The 23,082-nt window shown below is 40.7% G+C and overlaps 1 protein-coding gene across 3 annotated transcripts in view; it reads left to right on the top strand.

Moving 5' to 3' along the window:
* The window catches only part of CPNE8 (copine 8), a 260,377-nt gene extending 237,545 nt beyond the window's left edge, over positions 1-22,832 (top strand). For 2 of the 3 annotated variants that reach the window (XM_051850927.3, XM_070049629.2), the window contains exons 17-20: positions 7,293-7,395; positions 8,892-8,949; positions 13,299-13,372; positions 20,988-22,832. In XM_051850927.3, coding sequence (XP_051706887.3) covers positions 7,293-7,395; positions 8,892-8,949; positions 13,299-13,372; positions 20,988-21,260 — 508 coding nt within the window. In that variant the 3' untranslated portion in view covers positions 21,261-22,832. Of the gene's footprint in view, positions 1-7,292; positions 7,396-8,891; positions 8,950-13,298; positions 13,373-20,973 lie in introns of all 3 variants that reach the window. The other variant, XM_002712675.6, reaches the window with a different exon arrangement.
* The last annotated feature ends 250 nt before the right edge of the window (positions 22,833-23,082 follow it).

Genomic DNA, 23,082 nt, shown 5'->3' with positions numbered 1-23,082 from the left:
GACCACTAAGCCACAGCACTAGCCTCTGTAGTTTTTTAAATTCAGCTCTTGTCCCACAAAATTGTTCTCACAGTCCACTAATGGATAACTTGAAAAAATATACCCTAGCTTACAATACTAGCCTCCATAAATAACTCTGTTTATAATATATTTCCCTGGCTTATTGATGGCTGTCAGAGCAGAATTAAAATGCTTTAATCTAGAATAAATTATAGCTGAATCTCTTATACTCCCATATCAGATCACTTTTTCATAAAATAAGGGAAAGATGACAGACTTAATTTTGTCTGAATTCATGCTAGTTACTATAAATGTGCTCATCAGTTTTACAAATCAATTTTGGTTTTTGTGCTGGTACAAAATTCTGTTGTGAAATATAAATGATATACCATGAGGTCCCGTGATGTTCTATTATTTTTTTTTACATTTTGTCTAATACTATGTAACTTTTCCAACATAGGAGGAGCTGCTATTGGAAAAGTTATAAAGTTTTTAAAAATAAGCTATAATCTAAAATTATTTTTGTAAGTTTTTAAAAAATAAAAAAAATTAAAAAGGTGGCTGTTGTGCATCAACTTCCTCCAATCCAGTACAAAGGTCCAGGTGATCACTATGCATCTGTAAGGGAAGTGCCATTGTCCCTTATTTTGATTTTGAATGGTGTGTTTAATTTTGTTTCTAAAATTTTATGAAATAGACAATGTCTTCTGAACCCAAAATTCTCATCCAAAAACTCTGTCAACTCAAAGACAAAGTGTTATTTGTTTCTGTATCTAGGAAGATGCCATAGTTATCATGTAGGAGACCTCTATTAACATAAACCTTCTGGTGCATTTTGTCACTTAATAAATTTCATCAGTACTTAGTAACACGTCCATCTAAGTGAGCACTGAGTGGATGTCTAGAAGCACATTATGTAGCAGTTATTAAAGGTTCTTTTTAAGAAAGTCAGAGCAGGAGGTGGCATTGTGGTGTAGTAGGTAAGGCTGCCAGTTGCAGTGCTGGCATCCCATACAGGTGCTGGTTTGAGTGCCGGCTGCTCCACTTCCCATCCAGCTCTCTGCTGCGGCCTGGGAAAGCAGTGGAGGATGGCCCATGTCCTTGGGACCCTGCACCCACATGGGAGACCTGGAGGAACTGCTTGCCTCCCAGCTTTGCATCAGCACAGCTCTGGCTACTGTGTCCATTTAGGGAGTGAACCAAGGAGTGAAAGACCTCTCTCTCTCTCTGCCTTTCTGTAAATCTGCCTTTCAAACAAACGAATAAATCTTTAAAAAAACAGTGAAAGCAAATGCATGTGCTCTTCCTGTTTGCTTTATCTTACCCTTAAAAAATGTGTTGTCTATAGGAAAAGACTGAGCTACTTGTAATTTTCTGAATGCATTTTGAAGAATGCCTATTCATTTGAACTTCTGAGCACAAGCTCAATTTTTTGAAGATTTTATTATTTTTATTTGAGAGGTAGAGTTACAGTGAGAGGGAGAGACAGACAGAAAGGTCTTCCTTCCGTTGGTTCACTCCCCAAATCATACTCTATTGTACATGTGTATTGTTTCCAAATTAAAAGGAAGTCTTTCACTTGACTTAATAGGTATGTGTTTGTGTGTGTGTATGTGTGTATTATAGATCTCACAGTACTTTACATGTACTGAGAAATCTACACTTGTGTGGTTGAATTATCTGAATACCATATATGATGGATTGATTTCAGTTCAGAAGATTGTAATAGGAAACAACTGAGACTTTTAAATGATAACCATCTTAATGACCTATGAAAAGTGTTTTTGTGATGGATTCCTGCTGTTGGAGCTATCCAGAGAGACAGAAGATAGACTCACATGGATACAAACACCTATTTCAAGAAATGAGTTCCCACAGCAGTAGGGACTGGCAAGTGTGAAGTTGGCAAGACAAGTAGGCAGGCTGGACACTCAGGTGGATTTGATGGTGCAGTCGAGAAACCTGACAAACCAGGTATTATTCTGTAAAATCGTTTGCTTACACATGTCAACCATATCATCAGAATGCCTTCATGGCAACACACAGAGCAGTGTGTCGCTAAGTGGGTTTTTAAATCATTATGATGTTAGAGGCAGAGAAAGAAATAGCACCCATTTGCTGGTTGCCTCCACAAAGGCCTACCTTGCCTGTGGTGGGACAGGCCAGGGCGGGAAATAGGAATTCAGTGTGGATCTCTAACATGGACATCAGGAACCAAGTACTTGAGCCATCCTGGTGGCCTCCCAGGGTCTGCATCATTAGGAAGCTGGAGCCAGATACTAGATCCAGGTACTCTGAGGTGGGATGCTGGTGTCCCACCCAGTGTCTTAACCACCAAGCTAAATGCCTGCCCCAAGACATCTAGGTTTTATAGTCTATCTCAACTGATACAGAAGACAAACCATCGTACCTACCAAAAGAAAGAACATGTTGTAAATGGAAAACATTCAAAAGTGGAAAAATAATTTTAGAGCCTTCCACGTATGAACTTAAAAGTAAATCTGATGTCTGTAACACATTGTTTAAATTTCATCAAAAGCAGTAAGGAGAAAAATGTTGAGCCATTCACTGATAGACATGTGGTTTGAATCAAGTGGTCTTTTAACCATCCTTTGATATCTCATATTTTCTTGGATTAGGTACTCTCATTGAAGCTTTTCTTTTTAAAGATTATTTGAAGTCAGAGTCACAGAGAGAAGGAGAAGCAGACATGGCGAGAGAGGTCTTCTTTCTGCTGGTTCACTCTCCAGTTAGCCGCAACAGCCAATCCGAAGCCAGGAGCCCCAAGCCCCCTAGGGGTCTCCCAGATGGGTGCAGGGGCCCAAGCACTTGGGCCATCTTCTACTGTTTTATCTATCATTTTTTTCTTAACTGTTTGTAATTTTTTCCTATGATTGAAAACCTTCCATGGTCAAGATACCCAGCTAAAATTAATTTTATTGTTTTCAGGAAATCACATTTTATTTCAGAATTTCTGTAATCAATTTTAAACTGCATTTATAGAGTTTATTTTATCCCCTAATTCTGAGTGATCAGTAGTAAAAAAAAAAAAATCAAAACGTTTCTGAGCCACCCATTCACTCCCTCAAGCAGTGTGCTACTAGTGCTGTAATACGCATTTTCTCTATCTTCGCAGTAATTCCAGGTAGTGACAGTGGTTTTCTTGTTTGTATTTTGCTGAGGACAAAATTCACCTTTGTCAAGAGGCCATTTGTGGAGGCGCTGGAATCCCAACCAGGAAAAAAATGATGCATATCCCTGTGTTAGAATGCCAGCCTTTTCCCACACATTTCTCTGCTACAGAGGAAGACTCAAAGAATGTGACCCAAAGCTATTTTTGTGGGTACACTTGGTCGGTTCTTCCCACAGTGAAAGGCAGTGGAGATGACAATTCAGTAGCATGAACTTATAGTTACTCTGTTAGTGAAATATTCAAATGCCTTCCTTTACTCGGTGTTGAGGTTTATTAATCCATTATATAAATCATAATTGAGATAGAATTTAAAAAATCCCCAAGTCAGTTTATCTTGGCTTTGCACTCTCTATTCCTGTGAACTAAGGATAAGCTGAAAGACTCTGAGCCCACCAGTTATGCAATCTTAGAAACTTCTTTGAATTCCATACTCTGACAAAGTTAACTTATCTCATAGATTTGTCATAGTATTAAAATATAGACTGGCTGAATCTGAAGACAGGGATATTTTAATAATAGCTTAATTATGCAGTTTACAAAAGGATTCCTCATCAGGTCCTGCAGACGCAAGCTTCTCTAATACCTTTCATACATAAGTTGAATCTGTACTTCAGTAAATCTGAGTCACCTCCTTGAAGAGGGACTGGAGGGTTTCCAGATTACACTTTGTGACTTCATGAATAGCGCTGCCTTGTTAGTTACTTGATCATGAAGTGTGAGAGACTTAAAGAGTGCATTACAAGAAATGGAAGTACACTGATTTGTTTGGAACTTAAGACTTGCTTGCAAAGTGCAACAATGGGCCAACCTGTAGAACAAATGCCACAGACATGGGTAGTTTTAAAAGATTAATTTGTGCTGATGATGGTGATAAGAATTCTTTAAGTAGTACAATGTAATTTATTTTTCAGCTGAGTGTAACTAGCAGTTGGGCGCCACACAGGATAAAGTTACCCATATTTCTGCAGCATCAGTTTTTCTCACTTGAGAAATACAAAGCATGAATATATTTGCATGTTTATTGTGCAGTAATAACAAAATCCCTATGAATATTTAAAATAAAACAAGCTTCAGAGAAATTGTGTTTTCTATGATCTGCTTCAGGCTCTCTTTGTAGCACCCTCAACTCTCTTTGTAGAATGAATATATTCTCTTAGATGTACATACTCTGGGGGCCAGCGCCGTGGTACAGTAGGTTAATCCTGCACCTGTCACGCTGGCATCTCATATGGGCAGCAGTTCTAGGCCTGGCTGTTCCTCTTCCAACCTACCTCTCTGCTGTGGCAGGGGAAAGCAGTACAAGATGGCCCAAGTCCTTGGGCCCCTGCACTCGCATGAGAGACCAGGAGGAAGCACCTGGTTCCTGGATTCGGATCGGCGCAGCTCCAGCCATTGCGGTCACTGGGGAGTGAACCAATGGAAGGAAGACCTTTCTCTTTGTCTCTCCCACTCACTGTCTGTGACTCTACCTCTCAAATAAATAAATAAATAAATAAATCTTTTTTAAAAAAGATAAACATACTCTGGTTAAACAAAAGAAAATCAGTTTAACCACTTGAAGTGGTATTTTCAATGACTGCATAGTCTGCATAGTATCCAACTCTTATTATTTGGTAGAAATTTGCTCTTTTAAGAATGTCTTCTGATAAGAAAAGCATAAAATAGATACTGTTGTACTCACAGAAGCTCTTGTCACTACTGTTGATAGTCTTCTATTACTGAGAAGAAATCTGTAAAATTCCATGCTTCTGGATCATGGTAAGAAAGCCTTTCTTAAAAAAATTCATAGTGGGTATTTAAAAAGTGAAAAATTGAATTGCCTAAGGAAATTATGTCTTTTTATTTTTTGACAGGCAGAGTGGACAGTGAGAGAGAGACAGAGAGAAAGGTCTTCCTTTGCCATTGGTTCACCCTCCAATGGCCGCCACGGCCAGCGCGCTGCGGCTGGCGCACCGCACTGATCCAAAGGCAGGAGCCAGGTGCTTCTCCTGGTCTCCCATGGGGTGCAGGGCCCAAGCACTTGGGCCATCCTCCACTGCACTCCCGGGCCACAGCAGAGAGCTGGCCTGGAAGAGGGGCAACCAGGACAGAATCCGGCGCCCCGACCGGGAATAGAACCTATTTTATGTCTTAAAAAGTATAGCGTATTAACGTAGGTTTGTGTCTGCTCCAGGTTGTTTTCCACTGGCTGTGTCACCATCTAATTACTACAGATTTGCCAATGTCCAGGTTAATGGTTTGTCAGTCCTGTGGGGTGTTTTTGACTATGCCTGTGGATGCTGTTCCACATGTCTCCTGATTCAGTCTGCTTGAATTCATTCTTTCAGCAGTCTGTAAAGCTACCTCACACAGTACATGGGAACATCGTAAACATTTTCCTTCTTCATCTGGTTGCTGATTTCACGTCTTGGAAACAAGCTGTGCTCTCTGCTGTTTTTCCCCATCGTGTCCAAATAGGATCTCTTAGGGCCACTCAAGTTGTGCAGAAATTTCACTGGCCAACTGATGGACATGTTCTTGAACTAGTCTTATGATCTAATTGGTAAGTGTCTCAAAAGGTGAACCAGGGTCGTCTTGTCCCCTGTCTTTTGTGTTAAGAGCCCCATAATGCTTACTTACCACTGGGCATGACCACCATACCGTAAGTCATGTACAAACACCAGACAAGTTCTTTTTGACAATAGCACCTGGATAATACCTAGAAAGTAGGCTAGTACCAGACAAGAAGAAATACAGTACAAAATATTCATGAAGCCTCTCTCTAAATTGCTAATTATTACTTGATGAGTGTTCTGATAAAATTTCTTCAATTCTGGAATGTTACTGTATACATGGTTTTTACATTTGTTTGTTATAATTCCTCTCATCATCTTTCATCAATTTAACATGGACTAAGAACTTGAACTATGGACATATCTGATTTATCTATTTGAAAGGCAAACTTGGGGCGAGAGATGAATCTTCCATCTGCAAATTCACTCCCCAGATGTCTGCAATGATCCAGGCTGAAGCCAGGAGCCTGTAACTGCATCTAGGTTTACCACATGGGTGGTAGGGGCATAGGCAATTGGACTATATTCTGCTGCTTTTCTCAGGTACATTAGCAGGGAGCTGGATCACAAGTGGAGCAGTGATACGAACCAGCACTAATATAGGATGCTGGCATGGCAGGCAGTGGCTTAACCCTCTGTGCCACATTGTTGGCCCCTATTTAACTATGAAATTGAGGTGAAATTTCCATAATCTGAAATTGATGATTCTAAGGTGTGCATTTAAATAATAATTTAGTTCTCACATGTGCAAGTATCACTTCTATGTAATTCCAAATAAAAACTATTTCTGAATACTGCTGCAACTTACACACCCTACTCTATTTAGTGTGATGCATGTAGTTGACTAATTTATGCAACAATTCCAAGGTAGTGTTATCATCTTAATTTTCAAGGTATAAGACAAGTTCGGGGATAGAAGTTTTGCCTAGAAATTAATAAGTCACTAGTTTTGGTCAGGATGCCCACCTCTCTATCAGAGCACCTAGTTTCAAAACTTGGCGCCAGCTCCTCACTCTAGCTGTCTTATATGCAGACCGAGAGGCAGCAGGTGGTGGCTCAAGTAAATTGGGGTCCCTGTCAGCCATGAATTTCTGGTTCCCAGCATGGGCCTGGCCCATTGCTGGCCTTTATATTTGAGAATACACTGTCAGATGGGAGTTCTCTGCGTGATAGACAAGAGAGACAGATAATCGATCATTCGATCTTAAGCAGTTTACTGACAGCCGTACTCAAAGTGTGTCACTTATCTAGGATGAATCTGTTTCCAAAGCCTGTGTCCCTTTGCACAAATCAGATCCTCGTCCTGCTTTTACAGTAAATGAACTTCCAGCAGTCACATGTTTCTGTGTGATGGCAAGGAGTAATGCTGCAGTTACTCTAGTGTGGTATTTCAGGAAAGTATGTGCCTAAAGGTTTGCGAAAGTCAGGCTTTTGACATAGGTTTAAATATTTCCTTGAGATTAAAGGATTTGTTGACTATTCCAAGGTAATCTTTAGCAGCCATCGTGTAGAAAGGAACTGTTCCTTACTTTTCCATTGTCTTTCAGGTACGCTTCGTCTGTAAAGGATGGATCCCAGTATTTTGTGCTCCTGATCGTGACCGATGGCGTTATTTCAGATATGGCTCAAACCAAGGAGTCAATAGTTAATGTGAGTAATGGTCAGGGTCTTGGGCTGAGTGCTAGCTTGGTGACACTGAGGTTGAAACTAGTACCTAGTTTAGTTGACTTGTTTGTGAAATGAAATGTCCATTCCTTTTTTGCAGATTGCATCCTTAGCCTCACCCAGAGAACTCATAATGCTAACATTGATCTATCTATAAGGATAGAATAACGGAGTTGGAATAAAATTCTTACCTCAGAAAAAGTAGTGTATAGTTATGACTGCCTTGATGTGCACAAGTATGTTTGCCCCTATTGGTTTGATTGGTTTGTATAGTCAGGATTTGTAGATTATTTTAATATTCTAATTCTAGTTACAGGAGAACAGTAGTGATTCCCATTTCTGTAGGACTGAAACAGGACTGAATAAGAGCTGCACTTGATTCGAAAACCATCCTGATCATTATAATTCCTAATTGTATTTGGCTTTTATTATCATTCACTTGTCTTCTTTACTAAATAATAATGTGTCAACTGTAGTTACTGGACAGTTCAGTTAGCTCAGCTTCCTGTATCTAGGCCTAGCATAATTTGGCATAAAGTATGCATCAGATAAGAATGGCTTCTTATCAGGCCTCATAGTTATTACTAGCACAGTGAAATGAAATCAGTATGTTGGGAAAAGTCAAATGATTTTTAGATATTCTTAGAGAAACCAAACATAAGGAGGAGGAAAGGTAAGGACTTAGAAGTCTGTTGTTTTTAGCTAGACATGCAGGGGCTGAGTTTGTCTTGCTTTCCTCTGTGGTTTGGCCACTGGCATCAATGGGCCCTTTTTCAAATGTGGGCTTAATAATAATATAGTTCAACAGAGAGGATGTGATGGACTCACACAGTTCCTCATCATTCACTGACTGTCCCAGCTGAAGACCGGCTGGCTGGCTGGCTGTGGTTCCAGGTCTCCTTGCTAGCTCTCCTGTGCTGATGATTGAAGTATTTGGAATGATGGTGCAGCTGGGGAGACATAGGACAGGGAACCATGCTGTGGCATCACAGGGTTGGTGTTCCGCACAGTCCGAGATGTTGATAGGAAACTACCAGGGACTCTGTGTGATGACCCAGATCTGCCCCTCGGCTGAGGGAACTGCTTTTTATTAACCTTGAGTATGAATGAGGTGGAGGACGGTGCTGCTCTTTTTGAGGCTGGTAGTTTTCTTCCCCTGGCTGCTCCACGGTGGGAGGAGAACAAACCTGACAAATGAACCACAAGTACCGAGGGCCATCTCAGAGTGTGCTGCCAACAGCCAAGGAGAGAGGGTGCCTGTCACTGGCGACTTTGTCCAGAGCCAGGCAGTGCTCACTGGATTTGCATGTGTAGAGTCTGGAAAGCATAGGAGTGGAATCAGGTATATTGTCTGGGTTACTTTTGAATGCACTCAAAAACCATTTATTTAGGAAAAAAATCAGTTAAAACTCAGGGTATTATTTTCTTCTTCTTAAGAACTCATTTTTCTTAATTGAAATCTAATTGTGTTCTTTTTGAAGGCCTCAAAACTTCCAATGTCAATAATTATAGTGGGTGTTGGACCAGCAGAATTTGATGGTGAGTGGTAAAATTTCAGTAGTATTCCTTGGGGGTTTTATTTGACGTAAGGTAACTATCAGATTTCTGTCCGTGTGGGAAGATGGCTTTGCTTATCAGTTTTGTATATAATGATCTTGTACATACAGACATAAATACATTGTGGGTACCTCAAAATGATCATGGGAAATTGAATTAGAAGATGTTTATTTTGGTGCAAAAACTACTGAAATCCATGCAGAGATTTTTTTCATATAATACTCACTTCCTGTAAGCTTCTTCAAGACCCTCTCATGTATGATTTCCAAAGTTTTGCACCAAAATGAAAGTACTGTAATACCATTTTCCAGTAAGTTTTTTCAAAAAGATTTATTTTATTTGAAAGGCATAGAGACAGAAAGACACAAAGAGATCTTCTATTCACTGGCTCACTCCCCCAGATGTCCATAATAGCTGGGGATGGACAAGGCCAAAGCCAGGAGCCTGGAATTCCATCTGGGTTCCCCACATGGGTGCAGGGGCCCCAGTCCTTGGACCATCTCCCACTGCTTTCACAGGTGCATTAACATGAAGCTGGACTGTAAGCAGAGCAGCCAGGACTCAAACCAGCACTCACCAGGGAAGCCAGTGTCGTAGGCAGAGGCTTATCCTACTGTGCCACAACACTGACCCCACACCTTGCAGTTCCTTATGATGTTTATTAAGGTGAGCCACTTAAAAGAGTCCGAGTCTGGCTTTCTCTCTCCTCTCTCTCTGTTTATAGATTAATTCAACATGTAGCTCTCTATTTCACTGGAGACAGTTTGTATCTCACAATACTATTTCTTAAGATGGGCGGAGTGGTAAATTGAGTTTTTGTTCCCAAGGAAGAACCCACTCAAGCCTCATTACTGTGTAAATCTTAGGTCTTCCGGTTTTGAAAAGAAATGTTAAGACAAGCATACTATGCTAATTTAATGGGTTTCAAAACTTGGGTAGTGGAGAAATGGGTAGCCTTGCAAACGCAGAAGTTCTGTGGTAATGAAGGCACAAAGTGAAACTGGAAGTGACCAGTCGACAGGTTATTATGCTAAGTTGGCTTCTTGATTACTTCTCCATTTTGGTTCAGGCCTTGTTCAGAAATGCCAGTCCAGTCACAGGTGTTTATGCAGACTAGTGATCTGCACCAACATTTCAGGATCGAGAATTCCTTTTAGAGAACTCGGACCCAGACAGCATGCCACACCACATGAAATTCGCCTGGCTTCACTGTTTGATATTAACGATAGTTTCTCTAGCTCGGGACTTTGGAAATGAGAACAGTTAAGTGTTTAACACAGCCTTTGGTAAATTAGTGGTTACTCTAGGCACACAGATGCTGAATTAGAGCATGAGTAGCACCAGGTGATTCTTGTTTAACCACCCGCGTCTCTGCATATGCAGAGCACAGGTGTGACTGTACCAGGTGAGGTGGCACCACAGGCAGAGGTACTCTGTTGACCCTGAGCTCTGTCAGTCTGTGCTTGGCTGGTCATCCATTGTATCATCATAACAAGTCGTTCAGGCCTCACTGCTGCCATGGATCTGAGACACCTCTATCATTCAGGAATATGGAAACACTTTCTTTTTAATGCCTTGTGCACCTGATAATCTAGCTGATGATGGGCTGTGAGTCACAAAGTTCACTGATTGCCAGGCTAAAGTAACTCATGCTTTCCGTCTTTGGCTACTGTTTACTTTGGCTTCTGAAGGGTGCAGCTCTCATAGATAGATCTGAGATCTTTGAGACTAACATGAGGTCTGCAGTTAAGTGGGTGACCTCAGAGATGGTGAACCTCAGCCCCATTTTGTCCTACTGGAGCCCCATTCCTTTTCTTCATACAGAATGTATGAGAGAGAGCCACTGGTGTGTATTGATTTTCATGTATTTTTCTGTAGAGAAGCAGGCACGGCTGTTTGGGTACTCAACTAAGCCAAAGCCCATTTCTTAATTTCTCCCACTACCAATGATTCATCTTTAAGAGGGATTTTATTTTTTAAAAGACTTATTTATTTGAGAGAGACAAACAGGCTACAGAGCAAGGTCCTCCATTCGATGGCTCACTCCCCAAATGCCTGCAACAGCTGGAGTTGGGCTGATCCAAACCCAGGAGGCAGGAGCTTCTCCCGTGTAGGTGCAGAGGCCCAAGCACTTGGGCCATCCTACACTGCTGTTCCAGCCACATTAGCAAGGAGCTGCTAGCACCATAGGAAGATTCTTAACCTACTTTTCCTACTTTTGAGATGTGGTAAGTCATCATTTGACTGGGTTCCTGAACTACCTGGAAAAAAATAATATGCAGGGATCACTCAGACCTGCACAGTTTTATTTCTTGCAATGAGTTTTTTAGAATGTGGTTTAATCTGCTGGCAGAACCAGACTCCTCCGTAATGTCCCTTGCTCCCAGGTTAAATGATCTCACCTCCAGGCTTCTCCCTCTGGAGTGGAGCTTTGCTTATTAGGCGCACTGCAGAGGGATACTGCTTTCAAGTGAGTACAGGTTGGAACTGGGAAGTGCTCCAAGCTCAGTCCTACCTCCTTATCTCAGGAATTTTAGGACTCATTCCTTTCCCAGCATAAAGTAAGTAGAGATCTGAGTCACTGTGGGCAGGAAATGGAGTGAATGAGGACGGAGTGGGGCTCCCGCTGTGCATGGTCTCTGCCTTCCTCGTGACGGAAGAACTTGTAGGCCCAGCCGTAGGCAACTCAAGCAGACTGGTGGGACAGAGGAGACACTTCCCTAAAGAGTTTCTTTGTTCCCTCCCAAAATACACTCCTGCTTCTCACAGCGAAGAACAGGACCGAATACATACACGTTTTCATGTGTACCATGGAAAAAGCTGACATACAAATATCTGCCAGCTGTTGGAAGAGCTGCTGGTAGCACTTCCACATCTGCTGACCCAGTCAATTCTACATCTACACATTTTTAACTGGAAAGACAATGTCTACGATTCCTTTCTTTGAAGAAAAGAGGAAATTTTCATTTGTTTCCTCTAAGAACTGTGCATAATCTTCCCAAGTGACTTAGATCTCTCAGAGCAGGACAGAGTCAAAGATAAGGGACATACAGCTAACTGGCTCCTTTCTTTGATCTGAATCGGGAGAAGGGGTAACTGCAAGGGATTTTGACCATGGCTTGGGGGAGGTGCAGACCTGTCTCTGATCCACCCTTTCCCTGTAAGGGCACTGGCATTCAAAATCTTACCTCCTGAGGAGCTCTGTAGAACAGCTGCGCCTCTGTGTGCCTTACACACCATTGCTCGCCTTGTTCTCAAAAGCACAACCTCCAGTTCTGTCTTCTTCATTCACTGGCATGAAACACTGTCATAGCCCAAACGAGAGAGACTGTAGTGTTTGAAGGTACCGCCTCGATCACCTTCTGATTCTTGCTGCTTATTTTCTAGTGGGTGCAGGGTGATGCAATGACTTAATAGCATTTTAGAGAATGGAGAGGGTTTTATGATTGCTGGCATGTCACCATCAATGTACATTTGCATCTTGAAGTAAAGGATCATAGTGAGAAGTAACTCTTGAAAATATCAGAACATAATGGATTCTGCTATTTACATTTCCAAGAAGCAGATGAGGATAAGTCTCTTGGATCGCTAATTATCTTACTGATAATGCTTGCATCTTACTAAATTATGATGCTTATTGTGTATCTACACAAACTACTGAATAGTGTCCAAACTGGAGGAAAAATGACTCAGCATTGTTTTCCCTTTGTGGGGGTAAGCAAATGGCTCCCTGGGGTCTGGTGAATACCATATGTCCACAAAATGAATTACCAATAACAGAATTATACTTTAAGCACAAATTAGCATTCCACATGCACTTAATTATTCAGAGAATTCTTGCTAAAAACAATAATTCCGGAACATGTTCTTAACTGCAACACAACATTACACAGCAGCTCATAAAAAGCATTCTTTGTCAAATCAATATAAGGGCACAGCAAATTTGTCTTCGTTTTGTAATGTATTTACAACGTGAAACCTGGGCAAGGTGGATATATAGCTTTGTAGTGGTTTCTTTGGGAACGAAGTTCAAATGGTTTTTGAAGAGTCTGTGATGAATGGGGCCAAGTTGTAACAGAGATGTAACAGATTAGTATCACTTGCCCAGCCAGTCATGAAAGCTGCTTTGGGAGCTTGTAGGATGGGCCCAAAGGCTGTTCCACTGGCCTCCATCCGTGAAATGTGCACTAGTCAGGCTCTGCCGGAGAGAAGAAGGAAGAGATGGAGGCTCAGGGACACTGCTACTTCATAACCCCCGATTTGTTGTTACACACAGTATTTTAGTTTTTGGCTAAAACGTGCAGGATACATGATCCTAATTTATTTTCCAGCAATGGTTGAGTTGGATGGAGATGATGTAAGAGTCTCTTCCAGAGGAAAATACGCTGAAAGGGACATTGTGCAGGTAAGAAAATAACAGATTTTACTATATTGTTCATTGTAAAGAGCACTCACTTGTAAATGAGAAGCTGAAAGTAAAAGCAGGCATGTTAGGTTCTGTGACATGCACCCTACGTCATAAGGCCTTGGAGAAGCCTCGGCTGCCCTTCAGTGCACCTGATGTACACCATAGATTATCTGTCTTTTCCTTCTTACTAGCACTGGGATATTTGGTACAATTGGAATATTCAAATAGATTTGACAGTCGATAGAGGATGAGTTCAAAATGTTCGTGGAAAATAGATATTTTGGGGAAAAACTATGCATGGATTTCTGCACCAAAATAAACATCTTTTCATTTCATTTTTCCATTAACTTTGTGAACTCACGTATATGAAAAATAAATAGAGGCACCACAATGAGTATAGACATTTTCATGTTTACCCCTTGGGTTATGGTCAGAAAAGCAGAATAATAGATGTTATAATTATATTCATTACTATATAGCTACATGTAGTGTATACTATACATAATATTACATATTATTTATATATAATTACACTTCTTATATAGAAAATGTTACCATTAAGAAAATGGCAGGCCTAACTAAATCATACTATTCTGGTAGTGGATAGAAATAAAACCATTAGTAGTCAATAAACATAATAAAATTTATAATTGAAAAGAGTGAAATTCTAAATGATTGCATAACCAAGAGTCGGCATGCCTTTTAGGATGAGATGTGACAAGGGAAGATTTTGAAACAAGAAAAGCAAAGAAGCTTAAGGAGCCAATAGACTTGTGCATTATATCCTAATTAATGACCTAATTCAGCATCACACAGAATTTGGTTCACATCCTAACTTGTCCACCGTGGTAACTTGGACAATTTCAGTGTTCAGGTGGATAATAGCATACCCTCCAGAAATAATTTGAGGGAGACAATAGATTATTATTAAAACATGCATACTTGTTTCTGATAATGTGCTGGGGAGAGTAAAAAGCACGCACACAGTTAAATGAGCAGCCTTAAGGCAGCTGGGGAAGGGAAAGGTATGCTGTTATCCATTTAATGTGTATTTTCTGTCCTCATTCCCCTTAACCCAACCAGCATAACTGAGTTGCTGGGGCCATGCATTTTTGTGATGTTAGACAAAGTAAAAGAATCTTTCTCAGGCTTTTAAGTGATGTTTATGAGAAAATTGGTATTGCTTTCTCCTAAGCTTAGGAAGTAGCTAAGATCACTCATTTCAGAATGGTTTCCCTTAATTGTGACAATCAAGTGTCATACCTAATTGCACTTACAGAATAAAAACTACCTTGACAATGAAACTAGTCAGTCAGTGGATTTGCTGTATTGTACAGAATCTGAGATAGGAACCAGATCCATGAAAGTGTAATCTTGTCACTCTAATCTTGAGCAAACCAATAAACCTCTATCAGCTCGTTTCACTGCATCATACAAAGAACAGAAATGAGTCTCCGAGAAAATAAGACATACAGGCTTCGAATTACCTATTAGCATAGACATATACTACTCTAATCACACGTTCTCATTCTTGGAAGTCTGTTCTTGAGAGCCATCTAAGTGACTCTGGGATCCCAACTCCTCTGAACACACCTGGGGACAGAGGCAAGCACTCCAGGAGTCTGCCTCCTAAGGGAGAACTGAGAGTCCAGAGAGACCTCTAGGTACTAAACAGGCAATGAAACGGCCTTCTGCATGACAGAGCCATCTTGACTTCTATTTCTGTATTTAGTTATTTAAGTTTAGGAGGTAAAGAACCTCCTAAAAGGCGCTTGGTCTTTCCAGAATCGTAAGCAAGTTTCTGATTGGTAGGTGACATTATGTTAGAACATGAATTAGGTGAAACATTCCACAATTGAAGTTCAAAACCTAGAGAAGAGTGGGAATGTTCTCTAGACTTTCCAGTGACCTGGGGTTGAAAGGGCACACCACAGCTAGCACTGTCAGTCTCCCCATGGTCCGAAAGCATCGTAAGCAAACTAGCTGAAACATTATCAGAAAGCCAGGCCATTAATGCAATTCCACACTTCTCAACACACAAAAGCCTAACAAGTAACTATGGGGTAGTCGATGGTGTTTTCATTATTAAATCCTTTGCTAAGTGTAATCATATTTAACCCTTCAATGTAGCCACGCTAACAGCCGTTAGCATCACATCACTCCTTCCTTAATATTACACATCCGGACTGCCAAAGAAGGAATGAGGCTCAATTCCTTTAGTCCATACTCACCAACAACCTGGACTTAACATTCTTACCAAGTACTCTCCATAACACTGATTCTACAACATAAACAGAGCATTTAAGATGCTCTGGGCCCTGAACCTAGTTGTCATGTTTAGCTAAAAACATACACAAACACTGTTTTGTCTAGACAGATTGTCTCTGCATTACACATTCCCATGGTTCCTGCTTTTATTATCATTTTGCCTTGAGTATGTTTCATCTGTTGATTGAAATCCTACATTTTGACATTTCCCTCTATGCAGTGCTCTCCCTCTTTTTCTGCAGAGGATAGACACATACATTCTAACACTCTCAGTGAGTGCTGGAAGACACAAATAGTACAACCACTTCCTGTATCTACTACATTTGCACTCATAGTACATACTTATTAGGATGAAGTCAGTTTATCGGTGGCACAGCAAAACAATTCAGTAAGCAGAATACGGGTTACTCGAGCACACGTGCAGTGATTCAGGGGCTGTAGAACTGATGACACAGATGGCTACGACATAACCCATGAGCAACAGTGTATACAGTGTGGATACTCTGAGTAATGGGACAATCCACCTCCTGAGAGAACAGAGCAGGACAGTGCAGGGTGTCATCGCACTACTCAGAATGGTGTACACTCTAAAACAATGAGTTATTTCTGGAATTTTCCTTGTTCTAGTCTTGAGTCACAGCTGACTTCACGTGAGTGAAACCATAAGTAAAGGGGCAGAAGGGTGTGGTGTAGCCTTTCACAAAACCCTCATTCCAAATTAGTTGGGCTAATTTCCCCCTTCTTTCACTTTGTTCGTCTTCCTGAAAATGCTGCTCACTGTGTGCCTGATAGTCATTTACAAGCAAGGAAACTGCAGCACAAGATGGGAAGTTAGATGACTTCAGTTATTTAGGTCATGAAGTAGTAGATCTACATGTCTAATTCTTTTGATTCCAAACACATTCTATTACAATACATGTACTTTTCTGAAAGGGACAATTCTAACGTGGTTAATTAGAATCTGTTCATACTACCTTCTCCTAATACTGTTGTGGTTAATCCATTGGAGTCCAATCAAGTTGGGTTCAAATAATGACTCTGACACTTACTACTATTTGATGCTGGATAACTTAACTCTCTACATTTCACCATTCTCTTGGTAGATTCAAAATTACACATTTGTGAAGTCTGAGGTATCGTGTGAAACCTCTAAGCAGAAGACCTTGCCTCCCACCCTCCAGTTGCAGAGAATGCAAAAATCTCTATTTTTAGGACCTATTGGGTTGACATAGTTCCTTGGGAAGCCCCTGACACATGACACTGCAGTCAGCCCGATGTGTGACTGTGTCTCAGTGTTCCAAGATTGAGTCTCTCATGACTATAGTATAAATAATAAGCAGGATGCATTCCAGTAGCTGTTATTCTAAAACGTCAGTGACTTATTTTCCTCTTAATAAATGCAGCGTCTTCCTGTTTGTGCTGTGGACTGGCCACTGTGCATAATGCTGTGCTGTTCCTCCCGGGTGCATGCAGCCGCTGGCTAGCCTATCACTTCCTTAAAATTATATTTAAATCATATTTTCCATTAAACAGAATAATATCCTGGAAACCTTCAACTTGAAAATCACTAATGGAGCTCAGCATAGTAGAAATAGTCAAGTAAAACTGAGAAAAGCAACTAAAAGCCCATTTGCTTCAGATGATTCAAACTTGTTGTCACAAATAGGCAAAGTCAGCCATTACAGCAACCATGTGGAACGTTTAACTTACACTGGTGGTGCTGAAAGGATATGGAGTATCCAGGCTTCCACATTTTCATAGAACACAATGCATTTCTTCGTGTTCTTCATATAAATATGTTGAGTTAGTGTCAACTGAAGATTGATTTACTTGTCTAAGCCGAAAGTTTGAAGGGTGCAAGTTACTTTGTGGTCAACGTGTAGCAGTTACTCTGAACAAGAGGCACCTGGGTACAGGGCTCTGAAATGAGTGATTAAGAGAGACACGAAGCAGAGTGCTCTGTGAAGTCGACTGGGAAGTGGATAAGACACAGGCAGTCTTCCAGGAAGCAGGAGGGTGTGTCTGGAATGAAACCTGCAAGACCTGACGCTAGGCAAATGAAGATTCAGTCTGGATAGGTTAGTTAAGTGAGAATAAATTTCTCAGCATTTTTTCCCACTCCAAACATACATGTGGGATGTTTATTCCTGTTGACACAGTAACCTGCTGTGACAGTGATTCTTAATCTGGGGACCAGGCTCCAGCCCCAAGGGGCACATCAGACTCAGGCCCCTGCATAACAAACCCAAGTCAGCTATGACACACACTCCCATCATGAGTTTAAAATGAGGATTTCTTTCTACATTATCTTCAAGCAGGTTGTTGGGGTTTTTTTTGTTTGGTTGGTTGGTTGGTTTTTTTTTTTTTTTTTTTTTTTGACAGGCAGAGTGGACAGTGAGAGAGAGAGACAGAAAGAAAGGTCTTCCTTTTTTGCCATAGGTTCACCCTCCAATGGCCGCCACGGCTGGCGCACTGCGGCCAGTGCACCGCGCTGATCCAAAGCCAGGAGCCAGGTACTTATCCTGGTCTCCCATTGGGTGCAGGGCCCAAGCACTTGGGCCATCCTCCACTGCACTCCCTGGCCACAGCAGAAAGCTGGCCTGGAAGAGGGGCAACCGGGACAGAATCCGGTGCCCCAACTGGGACTAGAACCCGGTGTGCCGGCGTTGCCCGGTGAGCCGCGGCACCAGCCCAAGCAGGTTTTAAAAATGAGTAGAATTGTGAGTCTTGTGAGTTTTCAGTTTCGACATTCCAGAATACCATAAAATTCTTACAAATACATTTTAATTTACTTCAGTTAAAAAAACAATCAAGACATCCTACAGCACTTGTTAGAAAGGTGACCCAGAGATGCTTTAAAATACTAAGAGCTTCCATGAGTTACTGTTTTGGATGACCTAGTACTGCACTTCTATTTGAAAGAGAGAAAACGGGTAAGAATATTGGTGTTGCTTGATATGAATGCAAACAGAATACTGTTGAGAAAAGTTTCATATTTATACTGACTGTACATATGTGTAAAATTATGGATAATGATAATCTAAAGTACATATTATGAACACTGTTTATGTTATTCAAGAAAACAACCTAATGAGGTAGATTCTATGAATGATCTCCTTGTAGAGACCAGGAACCTAAGGCAAAGATTTGGAAATAACTTGCCCAGGACCATGCAGGTGGTGACTAAGAGACCAGGGCCTTGTCCCAGAGAATTTTAATACCAGAGTTTATCTGACAATGGGGTCAAAAGCTATGTGTAATCTCCATGCGTGGTGGAAAGGACAAGAATCAAATAAAAAAAGCAAGACCAAAACTGAGGTAAAGCTAATACACAAGCAAGTGCCAGGTTCCACTTCCCTAGAGAAGTCTCAATTATTGGCTGCCATAGGTTTCAATGTCTTATTATCTACATTTTTTTTTAAGATTTAAAAATATAAAAATAGAGTCACAGGCCTGCAGCCACAGCAGCATGGAGGGGGATTTCCTGGAGAGGAATAAACCCAAAGGACTGGTGGCACTCAGCTTAAGAAAAAAAAAAAAAAAAAAAAAAAAAAAAAAAACTTGACAATCAGACCGGCATTCAAGTTACCAGGCAGGGACAAAAGCCATCAAAAGGCCTCATTTACAATTGTATATCCTGTCTGGATTTATCTTCATGTTTTTTAAAAACCTTACTGTTCCTTAAAAGGAGTTTGGAAGACAGGCATGTGTTTACCAACTGCACCAACACTGCTAAATATTAGTTGTTGTGAATGCAGTGCCTTCTACCCTAGAATGAAATAAACTTTAAAGACAGTTATACTAACATCTTCTTCATGAATCCTTACCTATGTTAAGGTGAGGATTCTCTCATATTTCTAATTCCAGTCTCACAGAGAAAACAAACCTTAACTTGTATGTTTGCACTTCTTTGATTTTTAATGTGTCAAGTCCCATCCGTAGCTGCACAATGTAACTTCACAAGAAGCTGGATATTATATTTGCTATTAGTTTCTCCTACAGCTACATTCAGGGTAAGAAAATGGTGTGTCACCTTGTGGTCACACTTTTCTAGAAGCTGGTCTGAGTTTTCCGCCTGGTAGCAAGGCAGAGAGGGCAAAATTACAGTGATTCACTAGTGCTTCTGTCTATTGTGTGTCTTAATTTGAACGGAAAGGAGTAATTTCCTACTCTTCCTTTAAAAGAGGCCCCTTTCACTGCTTAAAAGGCATTACATCTGCTCCCCGATTTCGTAAAATTTTAACTTGGCTTATTACCTGCAGCAACATGATCATAGTAACACGATCACAATTGTTTTCCTAAAAGCACAGCTTGAGTAACTTTAAATCACAATAAATTTAAGACATTTACGTTTCAGTGGAAGTGGAAGTGTTCTTACTCTTTCTGGACTAAAAATGATTTATTTCCAACTTTAAATAAGACACTCAGAAATTGTTCCTAAATTGTCTTCACTGTGTCTTTTCTCTGAAGACAAAAAGTAAGGGTTCCTATACTCACAACATCAGCAATCCCAACCACTGCCACGTTGTTGCAGTCGTGTCCCTGTAGGCAAAGTGAACTCATACCTTCAAACAGTACAGGGTTTACAGACGTAAGTAACCATTATGGTAAGGGTGGAATCAAGCCCTCTATTGCTAGAGTATTTGGAATTGAGCTGATAAGAACTCTTTACAAGACTGTGTAAAGATATAACAAGCATTTTTATGTGATGTAAAAATAAGAGTGGTCATCTCAGCAATACCCATGCCAAGAGCTTCCTACATGTCAGACGTAAAAAACTGAACATCTAGGGCAAGATTCAGTGTCCTGAATATTTTAAGTTCCTGCCAACAGGAACTCTGAGTTTTATATTAATTTTCCTGTGATCTGTTAAAACAATGTTAGGCCTCTGCAGCGACATGCACTGTATTCTCCACACTGAATGGCTGCATCCTTGTTTCTTACACTGGCTGACAGCTGTGCATCAAAAGCTCAATCAGGAATATGTTTTCTCCATTCACAGTACAACCAGTCCCAGACAGACTTCTAAATGCTGCATCCCACATGACATAAGGCTGAGTATAGAACCCAAACTGCAGTTCCCTGTGTAGCGAAAACAGGAGTATCAGGACCAGGTGCCTTGATTTGGTAGAGGAAACGCAAAGAACTCCATTCCTTGTCAGAGAAAACATGCATTATCTAAGTCTGAACACTGTTATAGTGGTCTACAGAGGATAAAGTATTTTTAAATGTGTACTACCTCCTGTAACCACACATCTGCCTGTGCTGACGACTGCGTTTGTTCCGTGCTTGCCCACGTCTGAGAAATCACTTTCTCTCACTTGTTTTAGTTTGTGCCATTCAGGGATTACATCGACCGAAGCGGAAACCACATCCTGAGCATGGCGAGACTGGCGAAAGATGTCCTGGCCGAGATCCCCGAGCAGTTCCTATCTTACATGCGGGCCCGAGGAATCAAGCCGTCCCCCGCGCCTCCCCCCTACACCCCGCCCACCCACGCGCTGCAGACACAGATCTGACTGTGCCCCCCAGTGCCCACAGTGACGCCACATCAGTGACAGCTGCTGAGCTGACGCTTTGCGCCTGGTGCTCTGTCTTGACCCAGGGAAGGAGATAGACGTTTCTCAGCCGGGCCGCAGCAGCACTAGTTCACGTGCTTTCTTGGATCCAAAATGAATTCTCTTCCTAAACCAAAACTGTAAATATGGTTTGTTGCATGAGCAACAGAAAAAATGTTAAAATGCTTGAAGCAATGTACGGATGTCTTCTCTGAATCTTTTTTTTTTTGAAACAGCTAATTTCCAATGTATGTTGGGAAAAAGCACAAATGACGTTTTTAACTAAAATACTGTCCTCGACTGCTGTGTATAGAGAAGCAGTCTCTGTATTGATGTTTACATGTTACTACTTTTTAAATTTCAATACTTTTGTAATTGTTCTTAAGAATACTAAGAGTTTTGAATACTGAATCCTCTGTCTTCTAAACTACAATAGCTATACTCACAAGAGCAATATCTCTTTGAATGACCGGACAAAAGCAGAACAGCGGAGGGACGGGGAAGCTCCCTTTGCATCTCGCTGTCACTGAGTTGTCTTAAGAAGCTGCACCTGCTAATTCCCTGAAGTGCAGGTGCATATGGAGGCTTTAAGCTTGGCAGGTGTGCATCCTGTAAGAACATGCATTTTTCATGGAGGTTGGGTTCTAAATTTAGAGTGCAGTTTATGTTTTGTAACACACAGTAGAAATAAAAAGTCAACCATTGTGACCTGTAAGTGCACAGAAAACGCTCTGTATAAAAAGTAGCACCCTTACCTTCTAATGCTATTTAAGAAAAACTAAAAGAGTATTTAACTGTGAACCCTGTAGCAGATGTTTGACATTTTCTATCCCATTACATCTTGTCTAGATATTTTAATTCAAAGGGATACTGGCTCTCTTGATTGGGATTCCCTGTTGTCACCATTCCACTTTGCCACGTGGGTGCACAGACTGGAAGTCTTTCGTGAAATCTCTGTTAAATACATACAACCTGTGACTTAGTGCACAACACATTTGCGAAATACCCTACTCCTCTATTCTGCCCTGCCTGTCCACAATTAATTGTCAGAGTTTTTGCATGTACAGTTTTTACAAGAATTACAGTTTTGTGAAGTTGTGTCCAAATTAAAGCATTTCTTTAGAACAAATGGCCTTAAATTCTCACAGAATTCCTGGAAATGATTGTGAATTGCCTTCAAATAATAGAAAAGTGTATTTATTTTTTCTTTTGTGTCAATGACGTAAAAACTTTATATTTTTTCCTTACCTCTATCCTATTTACTACTTGGTTTATTTCTACTGTATGTTGTTCTCTTTCTCCCGAGTTGACCTAGGGTGACTTTTATAAGCATGAAACTATTTTACTGAGAATATATATATATATATATATATACACACACACACACACACACATCCACATATCTAATGGCATCGATGTTACAAAACTATGTAATATTAAATTGTCCATTTTTAAGCATTAAAATCTTTAAAAGGATAACTACACTATGTACACTGCCTGTAAGAATGACATGGAGTCTGATGATTTCCGTTACTTCAGTGTTGATGTCAGGATACTTACTAACCTACGAAATTGTTTTCTACCCTTATTCACCAGTTCAAAAATCAAAATTAAATAAGACTGATACTCTTTCCTTCTTGTCAAAAATCATTTATTTTCCTTGGGACTGACCAGAGGAAATCAAAGCTGCCTTGGCCAGACCTCATGTGGTTAGAGGACCAGAAATGGAGCAATCTCAGCTACAAATCGGACTCTCCATGTGCCTCACAATTACTAATTACCAGACATCTGTGTATGAAATCTGTTCTGTCAGTACAGTTAGAAAATACCAAGTCTTTTTCTCTTTGTTGGATTAGGTGGAGGAAGCAAACATGAAGCGAT

This window comes from Oryctolagus cuniculus, chromosome 9 (genome assembly GCF_051225735.1).
Source record: "Oryctolagus cuniculus isolate XC-2025 breed Fujian yellow rabbit chromosome 9, ASM5122573v1, whole genome shotgun sequence".
NCBI lineage: Eukaryota > Metazoa > Chordata > Mammalia > Lagomorpha > Leporidae > Oryctolagus > Oryctolagus cuniculus.
This window is presented reverse-complemented; position numbering and strand designations above follow the sequence as displayed.